The sequence below is a fragment of the Gracilinanus agilis genome, chromosome 2 (genome assembly GCF_016433145.1).
Source record: "Gracilinanus agilis isolate LMUSP501 chromosome 2, AgileGrace, whole genome shotgun sequence".
NCBI classification, from domain to species: Eukaryota; Metazoa; Chordata; class Mammalia; order Didelphimorphia; family Didelphidae; genus Gracilinanus; species Gracilinanus agilis.
Window position 1 is genome coordinate 454,569,364 of NC_058131.1, and position 20,609 is coordinate 454,589,972.

The 20,609-nt window shown below is 39.0% G+C and overlaps 1 protein-coding gene across 1 annotated transcript in view; it reads right to left on the bottom strand.

The window, feature by feature from the left end:
- Nucleotides 1-336: 336 nt before the first annotated feature.
- PLEKHD1 (pleckstrin homology and coiled-coil domain containing D1) overlaps nt 337-20,609 on the bottom strand; it is a 35,751-nt gene continuing 15,478 nt past the window's right edge. The window contains exons 7-13 of the mRNA XM_044664802.1: nt 16,118-16,212; nt 5,914-6,007; nt 4,125-4,303; nt 3,625-3,757; nt 2,149-2,293; nt 1,228-1,377; nt 337-644 (exon numbers count right to left, since the gene is read on the bottom strand). Coding sequence (XP_044520737.1) covers nt 475-644; nt 1,228-1,377; nt 2,149-2,293; nt 3,625-3,757; nt 4,125-4,303; nt 5,914-6,007; nt 16,118-16,212 — 966 coding nt within the window. The 3' untranslated portion in view covers nt 337-474. The remainder of the gene's footprint in view (nt 645-1,227; nt 1,378-2,148; nt 2,294-3,624; nt 3,758-4,124; nt 4,304-5,913; nt 6,008-16,117; nt 16,213-20,609) is intronic.

Below are 20,609 nucleotides of genomic sequence, written 5' to 3' on the forward strand. Positions count from 1 at the left end.
TATTTTTGCAGCATGGAGGCATAGAGGGAATTCACTGAGGATAACAGGTAAGTAGCAGGTACTGGAATATCTCCTTCACTTAGAGCCAGCAGGTAAAAAAAAAAGGGAACAATTCCCCCCATCCCTCTGCCCCCCCCCACACCCTAAGTCAGTCATCTTCACCAAGGCTACCTAACAGGTACCATGTAGACTGGCTCCCTTAGAGAAAGAGTTAGTACACAGGCAGGGGCAAAGATCAGACCAACTAATCTAAGATCAGAAAAATTGCCGGGGGGATGGGAAAGACTTGAGGAAATGACTTACATATATACCATTGTCTTTTATGGGGAAGAGTGATATTACTAATGTAGGGATTTTCTCACAATGAGAGAAAGGTGCTCCTGACCAAAATGGAGACAGAGCAAGGATGATGACCTTCCTGCTCCTCCTGGGATGGGAGGTGGCACAGGGAAGGATGGGATGTCAGACAGTAGATCACTTCCCTCCCTGGGGCAGGGCAGGAGTGGGACCAGGCTGTGACACCATAATGTGGTAAATGGACTCCCGGAAGCGCTGGTCCCGACTCAGTCTCTTGGCCACTTCTTTGAGCTCCTCAATGCTGTTGGCCTCCAGCTGGGATGTCATGAAGGATTGGGAAGGTTTCACTGGAAAAAAAAATGAGAAGCCTCACCCAACCCCACTCCTATCAATAAACTCTTCTCCATTGGTTCTGCTCATTATTCCTATGGTTGTTTCTTTCAGTTTAAGATAATACCAGTATTGTAATTGCATCTGTATTGAAGTGTTCAATTAAAATCAACATGTTAAGTCCCACCTATGAACTCTTAAATGTGAAATTGTTTTCTTCTAAGGTTTCTTTTGTGTGGCACCAAAAAAGTACTCATGCGCGCATGCAGGCGCATATGTGTGTGTGTGTGTATGTGTGTGTATGTAGTAGTAGTAGTAGTAGTAGTAGTAGTAGTAGTAGTAGTAGTAGTAGTAGTAGTAGTAGTAGTAGTAGTAGTAGTAGTAGTAGTAGTAGTGAGAGCAACCCTCTTCCCAATTGTTAGGGAGTTGAGGGGAAGAAAGCCTTATAAGAGGGATGGCAAAATGGCAAGGTGGTTGGAATGAGAAGGAAGGTCTTTCCCCATACTATATCACTGAAGGCTAAAATATGATTATACCTCCTCTTCTCTTCCATCTCAGTCCCCAACCCAAATTCCACAGGGTAATTTAGAAGGCCCTTACTGTCGTTCCAGGATGTGCTAGATCTCCTGCGGTGGAAACGACAGCTTTTGATACGACGGGTAGCAGCCTTGTGAATGTACACTGAATTCTTCATGATGACCGGCATCTTGGCTTCCAGCTCAGCATTCCGTATACACTCCTCAAAGAACCCTGTGGAGAAAGGGGCCATGGCAGAAATTATGAGACATTAGAATACCCTAAGCCTCTCAAAGAATTCTAGGTTAGATTAGAAAATCCAGGGCTTCCATTCCCCCCACCTCAAAAAAATTTCTCCAAGACAAAAACCAAAATTCCCAAATATAGAGAATATAGGGAATTGGTGGTTGGTGATATAGATAATGGCACAGGGTACTTTGGAAAGGGAAAATGATTAAATCCTACCCTCTACCTTATCAGAAGAAGAAAGAAAGGCCAAAACTGACTCAAAGGGCAAATCTTGGATCAGGACACAGCAGGAGAAAGAGAGAAAAAAGGGAGGGAGAAAAAGAGGGAGAAAGGGAAGAGTGAGATGGGAGGTAGAAGAGGGAAAGAAAGAAGGGAGGGAGAATTAGAGGAGGAGACAAGAAATAGAAGAGGAGAGAGAGAAAGAGAAGAGGCAATATTCATTTATACAGGAACTTAAAGTTACTTTAAATAACTTTACATATATTATCTCATTTAATCTTCTCGATTCTCCCCACAAGACACGTGTTACAGGTATTATCCCCATTTTATAGATAAGGAAACCAAGGTTCACAGAGATTATCAGCCTGCAACTCTTGGAGGTGGAATTTGAAACCTTTTTCACCTTGACTACAAGCCCAGGCAGTGCTTTTTCAACTACCCTATTGAGTTGTCAAAGGAACTACCTAATGTTTCCTCTGGTTAGGATTAGGGTTTGGGATCTGGGTTAGCCTCAGGGTAGAAGGAAAAGAGACCTACTTTTTAGGTGGCTGACGTCAGCCCTCATCTTCTCTTCTTTCTCTTTGTTTCGAACCTTGGAGTTGAGCCCTTGTTCCAGGCTCCGCAGGGCTCCTTCTGCCTCTCGTAGCCTCTTCTCCAAGTCCATTCGGACCTTGACCTCAGCCTGAAATGTGGGAATTGGGGAGTAGGAGAGAAACTGGTGTTGAGGAAACACATTCCACCTCTTCTACGAAGCTTTTCCTGATCTTCTTGCTAGGAATGATCCCTCTTTGAAAGAGGGATTGAAACTGAATTCCTAGAACAATTCTTATCTGTACTACTTATATGTGATACACCATTTACTGCTCTGTGTTATTAGTAGATAGGTCTCATCTCCCCAACTAGACATTACCTTCTGGGAGGTCATGAAGCCTTGTACATAGAAGGCCCTCATGAATTTGCTAACTAATTAGAGAAGTTCAGTAGCACAGAGGATGGAGTGCCAGGCCTGGAGTCAGGAAGACTCATCTTTCTGAGTTCAAATCTGACCCCAGATACTTATTAGCTGTGTGACCCTGGGTAAGTCATTTTATCCTGTTTGCCTCATTTTCTCCATCTGTAAAATGAGCTGGAGAAGGAAATGGTAAACCACTCCAATATCTTTGCCAAGAAAATCCCAAATAGAGACATGAAGAGTTGGACATGACTAAAATGACTGCATGATGATGGCAGGATGCTCACTGGATTTGCTGAGACATGAAATCTCCTCCGCACTGACTTCAGCTACCAAAGGGACCATGGCACACATCCAATAGTCCTAGATGGGAGGCAAGACATTTTTCTGCCACCATCTTAGAATGGGGGCTAGTACAAATACAAGTTCAGCCCCGTTACTCCTTGCTTAAGAACCTTCAGTGGTTCCCTGTTGCCTCTAGGATAAAATATAAATTCCTCAGCTTGGCCCTTAAAGTACCTGATAATCTGGCTCCAGCATATCTTTCCAAGCCTATTTCATATTATTCCTTGTCACATGTTTTATGTTCCAGTCAACTTGGCCCATTTTATATTCTCTGAACTCCCCATTCCATTTCCCACCATCATCCTATTACACAGGCTATGTTCTATGTGTTGGTCTTGGAATGAACTCCCTTGTCAGCTCTACTATTTAGAATCTCTAGCTTCCTCCAAGGCTTAGCTAAAGTGCTATCTCCAATAGAAAGCCCTTCCTGATGCTCCTACTTAATAGAGTTCTCGCCATCCTCTAATAATTAGATATAGATTTATTTTTTTATATTGTCTCCTGATCTAATAAAATGTTCTTGAGGGCAAGTGCTTTTCATTTTATCTTTGTAACCCCAAATGCCATGTAAAACAAGTATTTAAAAATTTTAAAAAAATTGTATTGGGTTGAAACCCACATGGGGAGAAAGGAACACAAGGGAAAGGTCCAGTACACACTTCTATCCCAAAGGTAATTTGGGTAACCAAAAGGCACCTGTGGCCAGGGCTTAGCACCTTGAGGTCCCTCTCTGTTTGCTGCTTCTCCTCTGTTAGCTCCTGTAGAGAGTTCTGAAGAGCCTGTGACTGGCTGGAATAGAATTCCCGCTCCTCCTCCAAAGCCCGAGATCTCTCTTCATTCTCCTTCATCCTGTTCCAAGGAGGAGAGCAAACTTATCTCCTGATTCACTCCTCCCACATGGGAGATTATATTCAACTTGGAGAGACTCTGTGTGTGTGTGAATAGGTATTAAGGAATATTCCCAGTCCTTCACAATCTCCCCAGAGAAGCCTCTATGACCCACAGATTACTTCAGCACCACAACCTTCCATCCCATATTAACTGTCACCCAGCGAGGAGTATTCTTGTCCCCATTTGGTTGATGGAGAAACTGACTCAAGGGGGAAGGAAATTATTCCTCCAATTAGCAATAGAGCTGAAACCATAACTCAGGTGTACCAGTTCTCAGCTGAAGCTCTAAATCCCAGATCCCTCTGTCAATCAAGTGCTCTTTCACCTCTTCTCTGCAAGGAGTTTCTCCTCCAGAAGTTGTTGCATCTTCTCCTCTATCTGACGCAGGTTGCAATGAAGACCCCCACTGGGGTGGGGCTGCTCACTCTGATTGGCCAGAATCTCTGGCTGGTTCTCATTCTCCTGTAGCATCTCCAAGGTCCTTTTCTTCTCTATGGAAAGTTCCTAAAGTGGGGTAGAGGGGAAGAAGCATAAATGAGAGCACAGCCCTGGGAAACAGTAGATAGAGAGCTGACCCTGGGGTCAAGAAGACCTGAGTTTAGATTCAGCTGAGCAAGACACTCTTTTTCTGCTTCAGGTTCCTTATCTGTAAAATGAGGGTAATAATAAAACCTACCTCCCAGGATTGTTGTGAGAATAAAATGAGATAATATTTATAAAGCAAAATAATAATTTTATTGATTATTATTATTTCTTCTATATCTAGAGAGTATTATTCCCCTTTCTCATCTCTTTATGAATTTCAATTTAGAGCCTCTTTTTTTCACAGAAGAAACTATTTCATCCCAAATCCTTCTTTCTGGGACCATTCAAAGTCTTATAGGATCACAGATCTGGAGTCAAAAAGGACTTTAGATATCAGCTATTCCAGTGATGGTGAAACTATGGCACAGGTGCCAAAGATGGCACACAGAGTACTCTCTATGGGCACTTAGCCACCCTCCCTCTCCCCTCCAACCCCCCTATCCCCCACCGGAGTTCATTATTAGAAAGAAAGAGGAACTCAAGTAGAGCTGCTCCCTTCCCAACCCTTCCTCCTCCACCCAACCTGATGACATTTTTTCCCTTCACTCACCCCTCCACCCAACAGCCCAGTGGAAATACTTCCTCCCTCCCCTGGATGAGGGTGGGGTATGCCTGGCACTTAGTGGGGGGAGGAATGGCACTTGGCCTTAGGGGTGGGAGGTGGCAGTAAATTTTTGTATTAGTTTTAACTAGTTAATTAGTTTTAATATCAATATTTAGCAAATGAATTCATTAAATACTTATTATATGCCAAACACATAGACTCTGAGGTAAAGAAAAGTAAAAGACAGTCCCCACTCTCCAGGAGCTCACAATCTAATGGGGTAGATGACATGCAAAAAACTATGTACAAATAAGATATATACATAATAAGTTGGAAATAATCAACAGTGGCAAGGACCTAGAATTAAGAGGAATCAAAAAAGGCTTTCATAGAGGATAAGATTTTATCTAGGATTTGAAGGAAGCCAAGGAAACCAGGAGGTGGAGATGAGGAGGGAAAGTATTCCAGGAATAGGGGATAGCCAAAGGAAATACTAAGAGTTGGGGGATGGAATGTCTTGTATGAAGAACAGCAAGAAGACTTCTTTTTCCCATTCTATAATTTAGAACGAAGACTGGTTATGAGGGTTACCTCTTAAATTCTTTGACGCACAAGTTATTTTGAGGGAATGGGCTTTAGGAGGAAGGTATCATTTCTATCTCCACTTAATCTATTTAGTGTTTGTATTTCTACTAGACACTATCATAAATAACCAAGGCCATCATCTATTTCTGCAAACTCAGAATTTGTAATAATAGTGAATAATTCCATGGATTCCAGGGAATGAGTAAGTCAATATATAAGGATCTGTTGACTGGTGAGGGATCTTGTAAGCCAGCATTCAAGAAGACTTCTTGGAGCAAAGGCCTTTTCTTCTCCCTGTCCCTCTCCTCTGGATAAATGTCCAAATCTTAGTTTGCAAGAAACACAACTGAAAAATATTAGCTGCACTTGCCTTCCCCAGACAACTAGCCCTTTAACTTACTTCCAGTGTCTGTTGTAAGGATTCAGTGAGGTTCCTCAGTTCTTTCTTCTCTTGCTCCACTCCCTTGAGGCATCTTGCTGTCAACTCCAACTCCCTAATGAGACAGAGAATTTGACCCCACCCCCAACCCAGCAGGATTTTAAAAGAAAACCAGAAACTTAAAAAAAAAAAATATCAATCAACCCAAGTGTAAACTCCTTGAGGGTAGATAACATATATATTACTATGTATTGGCTCCAAGGCCGAAGAGTGGTAAGGGTAGGCAATGGGGATCAAGTGACTTGCCCAGGGTTACACAGCTGGGAAGTGTCTGAGGCCACATTTGAACCCAGGACCTCCTATCTTCAGGCCTGGCTCTCAATCCACTGAGCCACCTAGCTACCCCCTATTTGGTGCTTTTTAACCAACAATAGCATTATATGTTTGTTCAGCATCTATCTGAGGACCTATGAGGTCAAGGTGGTAGGTTTTAACAAAGTGATCTTGTTAAATGTAATATGCTTAAAAAATACACCTAACAGACATTCACAGTTTTGAAAAAATATAGTCATGCTTCTTTTTTTTGTATATTGAAATGTTGATACCTATTGATAACTGTCAGGTTTACAATAATCAATATGTTGATCACCATAATATTAATTTGGGAAATTCCTCTGAGGATGCAGATTGTAATCTCTCCTGGGCAACTCTTGTCTATTTCCTTCCAAAAGTTGGCCACTGAGGGTCAGCCTGACATGTTGGAACCCTTCCTCACTGTCTCCTGACATCAAAAGGATACAAGTGAAGGACTTTGGTCATACATCTGTCACTCTTTGTTTTCTCCAGGTGACTGTGGAGGACTTTGGTCATACATCTGTCACTACTTGTTTTCTCCAGGTGACTGTATCATCTTTTTCTGTCACACAGGTGCCTGATAACACCTTTTTAGTTGGTTTTATTCTTCTTCAGAGTTCCTCAATTATTCCATTGCATCCTCCCTACAACCACTACATCCCTTTCCATTGGCATCATTATTAATTCTTTATAAGCAGTGCAATTACATGTTTCTTTGCCATACAGCAGTACTGGTAAAATGTTTGTAATTGAAAAAATGGGCCCTTGCTGTTAAGGGAAATTAGGAGTCAGTAGAAATGGGTTCCCCGTCCCTCCTCCCTAAATTTCCTGAAAGAGATCTCTGTTTCAACTCTGGACCCAGCTCAATGTTCATCTGTATTATCTTTCCCAGATATATTTTATTTATATATTTATCTATCTTGTTGGACAAGCTCTACTGGCTATCGATTCATTTTCATGTTGAAATCTGGGTAATAGACATTCTTTATTCATTTGTTCTTTCCTGTATGACTGAACAAGCCAAACTCCTATGAGTGATTCCTTTTCCAAGAAACTGCAATTTCTTAGGACTTGACACAATCAGCCACGATGCCTGCTATAAAAAGGAACACCTTGAGGATTACCATCCATAGGGAATTCTTCTGCAACCTGAATTCAGTGCTGGATTTCCTCCCTCACAATGGCAATACTTTTGGCAGGCATACATCTCCATATTTTATGCCTCGTCATAGGATCATTGAAGAGAATGATTTCTGTTGTTACATCTTTCAGGAAAACCTAAATGATCCTGATATATGAATGGGAGATACCTTATTGCAAGAGTCAGTACTTTATTCTATTGAGTCTAAAGCTTCTTTATGATCTACAATGAGCACAATGGGATTTTATATTTCCTACATCTTTTAGTTAATTGTAAGATGAAAAAGCTGGAGTCAATTGTTTAATAATATTGTTTGGGAAAGCATGCTTATTCCTTACTATTATCCTCCAATCATGTACAGATAATATTTATGAACATCTTGTATAGATGGGGTATATATTTGTGGTTATTGAAATTGGTTGCTTTTTAAAAAAAATTTTACCTTCCATCTTAGAATCAATACTTTGTATTGGTTCTAAGGCAGAAGAGCAGTGAGGGGTAGGCAGTGGGGGTTAAATGACTTTCCCAGAGTCACATAGCTAGGAAGTACCTTCCTGAGGCCAGATTTGAACCAAGGACCTCCCATCTCTAGGTCTGCTCTCTATCCAATGAGCCACCTAGATTTCCTTCCTTTCTTATATAAAGGAAGGTCATTTTCTAAGAACACCTTTCTATACAAGGCACACCAAAATTCCTCTAGGGGTCCCTGTATTGCAGGCAATCCCCTTAGAGGTCTACAAAAATTTTCTATGGGTCCTTATTCCAAAGATCACCTGAAATTCCCCACCAGAGAATCCCTGCCACTACAAGGGAAGTTCTCCTGAATTCCAAACTCACCCAAAAAAAGAATATGTAGGTTGAGTTAGAGAATATAGCAATACAGGGTCCAACAAGTCCCAAAGATGTGTTCATCTTCAGAGAAAAGCATAAAGAATTGATCACTTGGGGGTTTTTAGGCACACAAGCAAACGTCATCCTATGGACTAGCTGGGCATACAGCTCTCACAATAAATAAGTGTTCTAGGTTTGTTTAAATTAAACAAGAAAATATGAATGTGTTGGTAGGTGCCATCATTTTAATGATCCAAACTCTATACTTATACATTAGACCCAATATCAATAAGAATTCAGTAATATAATAAGTAGCAGTACTTAATTATTGAACAAATCAACAAATGCTAAAGTTTGCAAAATCATCTCAAATGAGGTTAGAAAAACCAACTGTAAAATGACAGCCTATTAAAAAAACTGACAATCTCCCAAGGATTTTGTAAACTAAGGTATCAAAAAAATGAATGTGCTGTGTTAAAAAATCTCTCTCGGGGTCCCTGCAAATATTAATGACTCGATTTGATCCCAGATGGGGCACCACTTTAGTAAGTGTTCTTTGGCTTTCAGATCTAAGCAGATACACTTACCCCTCAGGGCTTTAGGATTCCCTTAGAGTTGGAAGTATCCATCAGCTCCAGTCTCAACATAGCAAGAACGAAGTGCAAACCTCATTCTCTATCTTAACTCCTGGGGACCCTCACAATTCCTACAGAGACCAATCCTATTAAGTTAACTTTTAGATGCTTAGCTTTTCTACTGATCTAGACTCTTCATACATGTGCCAAATTGCTCTTACATTGGTATTAATAATATTTGAGATTTCCCCATATATATCTGATATGTTCTCCCCCTTCTGATATGCTTTGTATCCATCTCTCAATTGCATTGCTTCTAGTACAGATCTCCTCTATGTATACTTTTTCCAGGCTTTGTTCCTTTAGTGCTATTTCTTCTTCCTTTATAAGGACCTCAGGGACTGTAAAGTTAAAGTCCAAATGTGGTGATTTCATCATCCTCCTCGATGGAGAAAACAGTTGGTTGAAATGGCTTTTGGAAATCATTTCCATTTTTCTTTTGTTTGTATTCCACTTTCCATTTTCATCCTTGGATACCCTTCAGATGACTTGGCTTTGTTAGCTATCTTGTCACTTTTTCTTTAAAATAGTTTTATCCTCCACTGTTTCTTTCTGTTTTATGAGACATTATTATTCATCTCTGTCAATTATCTTTCCTTGTAAGATTTTTCATATGAGTTAATATTCTGGTCCCATCCAAGTTATCGTGGTAGTCATCTCTGCATTTGACATATGGTCAGGTGTTTACTAAGATGCTTTCTGAACTCTCTGGGTCTTTAGAATTGACTTTAGATGCCCAGTACCCTTCTGTATGAATTATAAGGTTTTATATATTTATTATAATGGAGGTTTCCTGCCCAAGCTTTTGTACATTACACAGGAAGCCAGGAGAGCTCCTGTATGCTTGATGTTTTGGCTTACTCTCTCGCAAGAAAGATCTAGAATTCCTCAGGATAACTTAGACCCAGAAGTTTTTTTAAATCAGATTTTTTTAGACTCTGCCCCACAATTGCCATGGAGGCAGTAATAGAGTTTAAGAAAATATCTCAGCCAAGGCTGAATGATTTACTATACCTGACTTTGTGACAAGTATACAGTTTTTTAAACATCACAGCAAGTGGTTATAATAATGGGTTTGTTTGCTATTGTCTTTAAATATGTTATTGGAAATTATGGCATTTTATTTGAATGTGCATTATGAATCTGTTATTTTATAAAAGCTATTTACATTCACAGTTCATGGAAAAGCTTACAAGGAAATGGATCTCATTTTTGGGTGAGAAACCCTTCACTAATTCTAAGCTATATATTTTTGATTTTCAAAACATTCTTTTATCATTTTTCCCTTCTATGTGCAATACAATATTTGAGGTTTTTAAAATTTTTTCCCTTTTTCTCATTTTTGTACTGAAAGTACATATAATCAATGTTAATCCTCTTTTGATTTTACAGTAATATAAGTTTAATAAAATATATATTTGCTATAATATTAATGCATACTCAAAAGCCTTAGACTATGATAAGCTGCCAATTATTGGTAAATATTATGGGACTGTGATTAATGTCTCTCTGTCTGATTCCAGGAGAAGGGAGAAAAAGAACTACAAGGTCATGGAGACTGACTAAGAATCTGAAAAGTGCCATGGATTGAGGAAGTTCTATGCCAATACTGAAGGGCTTGAAACTAGTGTTTGAGGTTCGGGGTTGCAGTTTTTTCTAACATGTATTAGAGGCCAGACTTCCCCAGAGCTTCATTCCTAGGCTTGGCTATCATTATGGCTCATCCCTGAGAAGGTGCAGGCAAATCAGACCAGGGAAAGACACTTCCCTTGCACACATATTTGCTTCTCTTATTTCTCTTATATATAGAATGGCAATTTTCTGTAGTCCTGGCTCTTGAATGGGTAATTGCAAATTGCTTAAATCACTTTAATTGGGCCTTGATTCAAGGACCTGTTATAAGTTTATTTTTCCTTACATTTTTTGCACATAAGACTTTGACATTTTACATTTCATTCACAAGTTAATTTTTTCTTTTTTCTTTGGATTTTATTTTTATTTTTTTATTTCTTTTGCCAAATGATTTCATACAACCCCGTGACTCAGCCATGTATCCTTAGCTGACCTGGGATACCCTCTTCAGGGGAGAATGTGTTATTGATTCTCCTCAGGGGAGTGTGTAAGTTTTATAATCATAATGTCTGTATTATAATCTATAATGTAAAATTTTAACTCTTTTGAGAGTAATTTCAGGGGGGAATGTGTAATTCTTCTCAGAATGGAATGTTTGTTTTATAATATATAATGTAAAGTGTAAATTCTTTGAGAGTAATTTTAGGATAAGAAATTTACCATCTCCCCAGAATCCAGACAATGAATCTGTTTGGAGAAGGCACCATGAAGATGCCTGAAGAACCTACATGCATCATGAAGATCCAAGATGAACTTTGGAGTGCAGTTGATTGAACTATGGGGAGTTGAATGCATTTGTTCTGAACGTATACCCTTATGCCAAAGGGGCTGCCCCTAATTGGCTTTTTGTCAATGCAGCTAGTAATCATTGTTTTTGTCTTCTTTTCTTTTATCCCCAAATTTCTGTAATTTAAAAGTTAGTTATGTTTACAAGAGCATTCGAGGAGACCTCCGCTCTTAGGGGGGAATGTGAATTTTGGGTATCCTTGAACTTACTTTGAGGTATCTGGTATAAACTTCCTGTGGATGTTTAGGGGACTTAAAAACTACATTTCCCATGATTCCTCTTGTGTAATACAGGTGGGTAGGAAGTGTGATTACGTAGACAAAGGTATAAAGTCTCAGAACTTGATTGGGATGCTCTTTTTCCTAGGAAGCAGCCAAGGGGAAGGTATGGCGGGCCATTCAAATTAGATCTTAGCAGGCATGTGGTTGGCTTAATTACCAATATGGATTATAATAAACCCAAAACCTTAATATTTTTAAATTTTCCTCTTTAATATCAATTTTATTTGTAACATTTAGCTGAAATTATTTTCCTAGATATAGATGTCATTTCTGTTATCTAGTCCCCACTTTTTATTTTCAATAGTTTTTTATAAATAATTCAAGGGTAAATATTAACACTGGGTTTATCTTTTTCTCATGATTGATCTTTCTTTTTATTTATTCCAAATTCTGATCTTATTGTAGATAAATTGACATTTTAACTGGGTAGAAGCAGTTGATTCAGTGATAGCTCCTTTGTTGCATATAAGGTCTTTAACAATATTAATTTAATTATTAGTTATATTATTTGGAGCTTTCCATGCCCAGAGCTATATCATTTTTTTTTAAACTCTTACCTTCCATCTTAGAATCTATACTATTAGTTCCAAAGCAGAAGAGCAGTAAAGGCTAGGCAACTAATGTTAAGCAACTTGCCCAGAATCACATAGTTAGGCCAGATTTGAACCTAGGACTTCTCATCTCCAGGCCTCACTCTCTATCCACTGAGTAACCAATTTTTAAAAAAAGAAAATATTTCTAATATAGAGGCATGAGGCTTCTGTATAATCTACTCTTTTATTTCTCTTGATCGATACTTTTCCATATATTTCTGCCCAGAGATGTGCTGGTAAATATTTAGCAACTAGGTTCTCAAAAAAAAAAAAAAAAGGACACAGAACATACTTTTAAGTTTAATCTGTGTTATTAACATTTTCTTAAGTCTAGGCAATCAACATGACAATAAATCAAGTTCTGGTTTGTAGCATTTGCTGAATTCCTAAGTATAGATGCACACACTGAAAATGTTAAAAATCTGCTCTGAAAGCCCATTTCAGCTGACTCCAATGTATTTCTATTTCTACTTTTCCCCATATTTGCATTGATGTCATCAGAGGGTATAATTTTAATATGGAGGGTCTTATTAAGATCTTTGTAGAATTTTTCTACTGTTCCATCTGTGGCAACTGGTGGTGCTCTAGAAGCTGTAATTATTTTCACTGTATGTCAAGGTAGGTATTATTATGATTCCTATCTTATAGTTGAGGAACCTGATGCAGAGGCTAAATATCTGATGCCAGATTTGAAGTCAGGTCTTCCTGACCCTAAGCTTAGCATTCTTTCCTCTACACTACTACAGGCAGCTAGGTGGCACAGCGGATATTCATCTTCCTGAGTTCAAATCCAGCCTTAGACCTTACTAGCTGGGTGACCCTGGGCAAGTCACTTCATACTGTTTGCCTCAGTTTCCTCATCTGTAAAATGAGATAGTAAAGAAAATGGCAAACCACTCCAGTATCTTTGCCAATAAAACCCCAAATGGAGTCACAGTCAGACATGGTCAGTCAGTGAACAATACCACCACTTAGCTACCTATAGGTGATGATCAGATATACCCCATGAAATAAAATTTCTTCTTCCTTTTGGAGGTATGATAAAACTCAGTACATCAGCTCTAGGCTAGTAACTCTCTCCCTTGTATTTACTTTCCTTAGTGAATTTTTGGAGCCCCTGCCTGATCCTCCAATTCCCTTGGATTTTCCTTTTTCTCTCTAACATCATTCCTTTTCTCTAGATATCTCCTGATTTTTCTCCTTTTTTTTATAAGGAGAAGAGAGGATGAACTTCTAGCCTTAGTCTCAAGGTTCTTGAAGCAAACATGTAAGCTCCAAGTTACATGGTTAAATATATGGGATATACAAAAATATCAGTAATCATATGAAAAAATGTTCTGAATCCCTCTTGATTAGAGAAATGCAAATTAAAACAGCTCTGAGGGGGCAGCTGGGTGGCTCAGTGGATTGAGAGCCAGGCCTAGAGACGGGAGGTCCTAGGTTCAAATCTGGCTTCAGACACTTCCCAGCTGTGTGGCCCTGGGCAAGTCACTTGACCCCCATTGCCTAGCCCTTAGCACTCTTCTGCCTTGAAGCCAATATACAGTATTGACTCCAAGACAGAAGGTAAGGGTTTAAAACGAAAATAAAACAACTCTGAGGTACCACCTCACATTTATCAGATTGGCTAATTGTGACAGTAAAGGAAAATGATAAATGTTGGAGGGGATGTGGCAAAATTGGGTGGAGTTGCAAATTGCCTAACCATTCTGGAGGGCAATTAGGAATTAAGTCTAAAGGGTTATAAAACAATGCACACTCTTTGATTTAGTAATACCACTACTGGGTTTGTATCCCAAAGAGGTAAAAAAATGGGAAAGTACCAACTTGTACAAAAATATTTATAGCTGCTCTTTTTTGTGGTGACAAAAATTGGAAACTAAAAGGATGTTCATCAATTGGGGAATGGCTGAACAAATTGTGGTATATGATGGTGATGGAATACTATTGTTTTAAAAAAAAATTTTTTCCCTATGGTTATACAATTCTTATTGTCTCTCTCCCATTTTCCTCCCCCCACCAGAGTTGACAAGCAATTTCACTGGGTTATATATATTATTACTCAAATCCCATTTCTATATTATTCATTTTTGTAATGGAGTAATCTTTAAACCAAAACCCTAAATCATATACCCATATAAACAAGTGATAAAACACATGTTTTCTTCTGGATTTCTACTCCCACAGTTCTTTCCTTAGATGTGGATAGCATTCTTTCTTATAAGTCCTTCAGAGTTGTCCTGGATTATTGCATTGGTATTAGTAGTAAAGTCAATCACATTTGACTATCCCACACTTTTTTACTCTGCATCAGTTCACCTATGTCTTTCCAGTTCTTATAGAAATTAAGGAGTTCATCAGATGGAATACTATTGAGCTGTAAGGAATGATGAACAGGATGATTTTAGAAAGAGCTGGAAAGACCTCTATGAACTGATGCAGAGTGAAATAAGCAGAACCAGGAAAACATTGTAGACAGTAATAGCAATTTTGTGGAATGATCAAATAAGTTACTTAGCTACTATCAGCAATACAATGATCCAGGACAATTCTGAAGGACGTATGACAGAGAATGCTATCCACATCCAGAGAAAGAACTGTTGGAGTTGGAATGCAAATCAAAGCATACGATTTTTCAGTTGTTTATTTGGGGGTTTTGGGGTTTTGGTTTTTTAAGATTAGTCACTTATAAAAATGAACAATATGGAAATGTGTTTTGCATGATATAACCCAGATTGAATTGTTTGCCAATTCTGGGAAAGTGAGGGGAAAGATGGAGGGAGTCAGTTTGGGTCATATAACTTCAGAAAACTTATGTGGAAATTAATTATTACATGTAATTGGTAAAAATTTTTAAATTAAATTAAATATATGAGATATAGTTTTGGAAACTAAAAAGAACTAAATAGATTGAATTAGATATAGGAAATATGCACTAGTAAGATTCTGAAAATAGTTATGAGGCAATAAGCATATAATTAGCTGGTAGATAGAGTATGAGTACTATTTAAAATAAAATTCTTACCTTCTGTCCTAGAATCAATACTGTGTATTAATTGCAAGACAGAAGAGTGGTAAGGGCTAGGAAATTTGGGTTAAGTGATTTGCCCAGGGTTTGAGTGTCTGAGACTAGATTTGAACCTGGGACCTCCCATCTCTAAGCCTGACTCCCAATCCACTGAGCTACCTAGATGACCCCCTCTCCAGCCCCTGGCTATTTTTTAAATTTAAATTTTATTTATTTTTAAACTCTTACTTTCTGTCTTGGGATCAATACTGAGTATTGGTTTCTAGGCAGAAGAGTGGTAAGGGCTAAGAAATAGGGGTTAAGTAACTTGCCCAGGGTCACACAGCTAGGAAGTATCCGAGGCCAGATTTGAATCCAGGACCTACCTTCTCTAGGGCTGGTTCTCAATCCATTGAGTCACTTAGCTGCCCTGTTCCTTATTGTTTTTTAAAAGAGAATCCAAGTTGGAATTTCTCCTTTGTTCTTCACTACCTGTGTGACCTTGAGAAAGCATCGTAACTTCTGTGGGCCTTGGTTTCCTCTTGTCTAACAAGAGGGCTGAGGATAAGATCTCTAAGGCCTCTTCCATCTTTGAGATCTAAGAACTTAATAGCTCAGAGTTGGGTATCCTCAAATAGTGTAGTTAAGAGTCCTGCCAACAAATAGATTTATTTATTCTTGCTCTTATTTTTTTCTTGCTCCTATTTTAAGGCAGAAATAGGGAATACTCAGTTATTTCAAAGGTGTCCTCCTCAATCTTCATCTACAAAATAAAGGGGCTACCATAGATGACCAACGTGAGACCTTGTGCCTTAGCCATCTATAAAGCCATGAGGAAGTAGGCCAGTCGCTCTGTCTAGAATCTGAATGCTTTAGGCCACCAGGGTGGGGGCCTGCCTCCCTCATTCCCTCTTCCCCCTCCTTTAGGGGCAGGTTCCTTCTCCGACACCTTGGGCATCAATACCTCTTGATTTGTTCCTGCTCCATCTTCAGCTCCTGGACCACTTCCTCAAACTGTTGCTTCTCAGCCTCTAGGATCTGATTCAGTCGTTCAAGCTCCTGAAAAGAGACACAGAGAGAGGGGAGTTTCTCAACAAGATCTAACCCAATTCTTGTGTCCTTTGATCTACCAAGAGCAAGAGATGGACTCTCTGTATGATATCACCAACTCAGGAGCTAGTGAACTTTCCATGAAGAGAAATGATACCGTCACAATTGGCTTGCCTTCAAATTGGACTATTCCTTCTTGGTCTCTGACTCTCAGGCAGTCAGTTAACTACCATTTATTAAAAACAAACAACAGGGAGCAGCTAGGTGGCTCAATGGATAGGGAGCCAAACCTAGATTATGGGGGGTTCAAACCTAGGTTCAGATCTGGCCTCAGACAGTCCTGGACTCTAAAGGCTATATTAGGGACAATTTTTGCATCCTCTTTGTCCTAAGGAATGTGATCCTTTCACAGACTGGCTAATAGGAAAAATTCTATAATAACCCTTTTTCTTCAGACATGCAAACCTTCCTGTCAGTTTGGGGAAGGGCCTGAGGGTCTAATGGACCACCTCCCAATTAGCTATTGCCAATTAAAGATGTCTTAGGATGTTCAAGGGAGGGGCCGAATAATGAGTATATTAGGTACTTGGGCCAGGAGCTTTCATTTATCTTGGGATGAATGAGAGAATCATTTGACCACAATTAGGATGCCTTGACTGGTCAATTAATAAATTACTTTAAAAATAAGAAAAATCAGTCCCTTGAGATAATTTTAATTGCTACGTAATTAACTTGCCTAACAGGTAGCTCAGTGGACAGAGTTTTGAGTCTGGAGTGAGGAAAACCTGTGTTTAGTCTTTGTTTGCCTTAATCCACTGGAAAAGGAAATGGCAAACTTTGCCAAGAAAACCCCATTGACAATATGGTCCACAACATCATGGAGAGTCAGATACAATTGAAGGACTTAACAACAAATTCCCCAGTAGTTCTTGTCACATACTAGCCACTTAATAAATGCTTATTGATTGAACTGATCATAAAATAATGACTTGCTTTTGTCCAAAGGTAAACTTAGATAGTCTTAGCTAGTATAACTGTTTGAGTTCCCACTTTCTCTAATTTTCTTGCTCTGAAAAGAGGCAACTTCCTCAAATAATGTTCCTTTTCAAATAGATACTCCAGTTTTTTTCAGTAGATACTTTCAAATAGATACTCCAGAAAAGTAAACCTTTCTTTCTCATCTAGTAAATTGCTAATTTTTTTTTTTTGTGTGTGTGTGATTCAGAAGGAAGAAAAAATGAAGATTTTGCATCTTCCCTCAATTATCACCTCACCTGGAGCCTTTGTGACCCCGCTGTGGTCACAAAGTGGCCAATTCTTTGAAAATCAAAATGTGAAACTAGCCCAGATCACAATGGAAATCCATCAACACAGCTATTCTGACTATGGAATGAGCTACTTTAGGTAATAATGAAATCCCTGTCACTGGAAATTTTCAAGGTTGTCAAGAGGATAATAGAGGGGACAATTCAGGTAGTCCCTTATTATTAATAAATATTGAATAATAAAATAATGACTCCCCTGAAGAGACCGCATGCATTCAAATTCACACTATTCAAAGTTGAAATTATATAAAACATCATGGCGATTAGTTCCAGTCCAGAAGGAAAATGTAATGCTAATTCTAATGCAACCACTTCAGGATATTTATTGCTCTCAATAATTGGGACCTAGCTGTAACTTTCTTTCTTATAGTGTTTTAAATTATAATCCTGGTGTGGCATAGTGGAAAGGGATCACTAGATTTAAAATCAGATCTGGATTGGAGTCTTGGATCTGCTGCTTCCTGCCTTTGAGATCATGGGCAAATGCATTCCTCAACTTCTTTGGATCTCAGTTTCTTCATTAGTCAATTGAGAGAGCTGGCCTAGATAATCTCTAAGGTCTAACTCTAAATCCAGAGACCCTCTGAATTCCATGAGATAAGAATAGCACAGTCTTATTCCCATTTTACAAACAGAGTCCATTCTTGCATCATGAAGATTGGACTAGAAAACCTCAAGGGTTCTTGCCAACCCTAAGATTTTAAGATTCTAAATGTGATGAGATCCCTCCTGCTTTGAGGATTTCAATCCCTCTATTTATCTATGTGTATTTGGGGAGACTATTCAGTGTTTGCTTCTATCTTTTGATTCCTCCTCATTCTAGAGTCTTCCCTATATTAATGATGTCCAATTTACCTTGTATATTGTTTGTGCCTACATAGCTTTTTAAAAAATATTTATTTAATTAATTTAGAATATTTTTTCATGGTTACATGATTCATGTTCTTTCCTTCCCCTCCTCCCTCCCCCCTCCCATAGCCAATGAGCAATTCCACTGGGTTTTACATGTATCATTGATCAATACCTATTTTCATATTATTAATATTTGCACTTGTGTGATTGTTTAGACTAGAGTCTACATCCCCAATCTTATCCCCAACGAACCATGTCATCAAGGAAATGTTTTTCTTCTGTGTTTCTACTCCCACAATTCTTTCTCTGGATGTGGACCTATATAGCTTTTTTTTTTTTTTAAACCCTTGTACTTCGGTGTATTGTCTCATAGGTGGAAGATTGGTAAGGGTGGGCAATGGGGGTCAAGTGACTTGCCCAGGGTCACACAGCTGGGAAGTGGCTGAGGCTGGGTTTGAACCTAGGACCTCCTGTCTCTAGGCCTGACTCTCACTCCACTGAGCTACCCAGCTGCCCCGTTATATAGCTTTTTATTTATTTCTTCATTTAGCATGTGAACCCCTTGCAGGAAGGGGTTTTTGTCTTTCTTTTGTCTTTCTCTGTATCCTTGGTGCTTATAAAAGTGTCTGGAACATAGTAGGCACTTAATAAATGTGTGATAAATGACTGATTGACTTCCACAACTGCAAGCCTTCATGGAGAAACAGAAAAGCTAACACTGCCATTTTGGTGATAGAGAAGGAATGCAGATTGTGACTGTTTCTTGACACACTAATGGCTCACAGAAGCGATGGCAAAGATCCCAGAAAGCTTCTAAATTCAAAGATGGGCAGAGTAATAAAGTAAGAAATCACATTCCTATGGCACTTTAGGGTTTACAAAGCCCTTTTCTCCATGACAGTCTTATGGTGTAAGCAGTGCTGGCTCATTTTACTGAGGTAAAAAAGGATGTCCAACAAATCCAAGTCTCTATTCCAAGTTCAGTGGTTTTCCCTCTCCTACTTCCTATATCTTTGTCTCATTCCATTCTTTTTTTTTTAACTCTTACCTTCTTTTGTCTTAGAATCAATATCAAGTATTGACTCTAAGTCAGAAGAGTGGTAAGGGCTAGGCAACTGGGGTTAAGTGACTTACTTAGGGTCACACAGTTAGGAAATGTCTGAGGTTAGATTTGAACTCAGGTCTTCCCAACTCTAGGTCTGGTATTCTATCCACTGTGCTACCTAGCTGTCTCTAGTCTTAGAGTTCTAAGCATATCTGCCCTCAGCTCAATCTCCCATGCATGCTATATGCCAGTTTCTTGCCTTGTACCTTGTATTCTAGGATCTTTTCTGTTCATGTAAAGGAACATTATACATGTGAGCACATACATAAATGGAGTATAAGAATAATGTTAAGGAAGAGAATCATCATTCGTTTGATCATTCCCTCAACCTGCATTTTAAAAATACCTTTTATATGCCAAGCTCTATGCAAGGAAATTTTTTTTTAATACAAAGAAGAAATAAAATAATCTCTGACTCAAAGAGCCCTCTCTAAGATGCAAAGCACTTTATAACAAATGTGTCAGTCTCCATAATTCTTGGGATTGAGGAGGGGAAATTTTTATTTTACTCATTTTTCAAGTACAAAAATTGGGGTACTTGTTCATGGGACTCAGTGATAGAAGAAGGAATTGAATCCTGCCTCAGTATTCTGGATGTAAATCTAGAAACTGCTGTCTCCAAGGGGCTATAAACAAGGAAACTTCTCTTTATCTTTCCTGCCCCAGAATAAGTGGACTCAGAACCTACTGTGGCACCATCTGGACCTAGGGTTAATATACTTGACATTCTAGGACTAAAGAATGAGTAATTCATATCAGACAGTTCTCATTTGGTGCAATATGTCTTTAAATGGGGCCTTTCTGAAATGGGCCACTGCTGCCCTCATTCTATGGCATGAGTCCTAGATGTTTTGTCTAAATTTTCCTCTAGCCTGCTGCTGCCCCAGATTTTGTGGCTCTGATAGATAAGGCTGTCTCTCCTCCTGCCAAGATGTCTGTACCACACACACCTGCTTGTTGGGCTACCACTAATCTACCCCGTGCATTTATAAAGCTCATTCCATGTGCCCTCCCTCCTTCCCTTCCTCCCTCCCTTCCTTCCTTCCTTCCTTCCTCACTTCCCTCCTTTCCTTCCCTCCCTCCCTTCCCTTCCTTTCCTCCCTTTCCTCTCTTCCTTTCCTCCT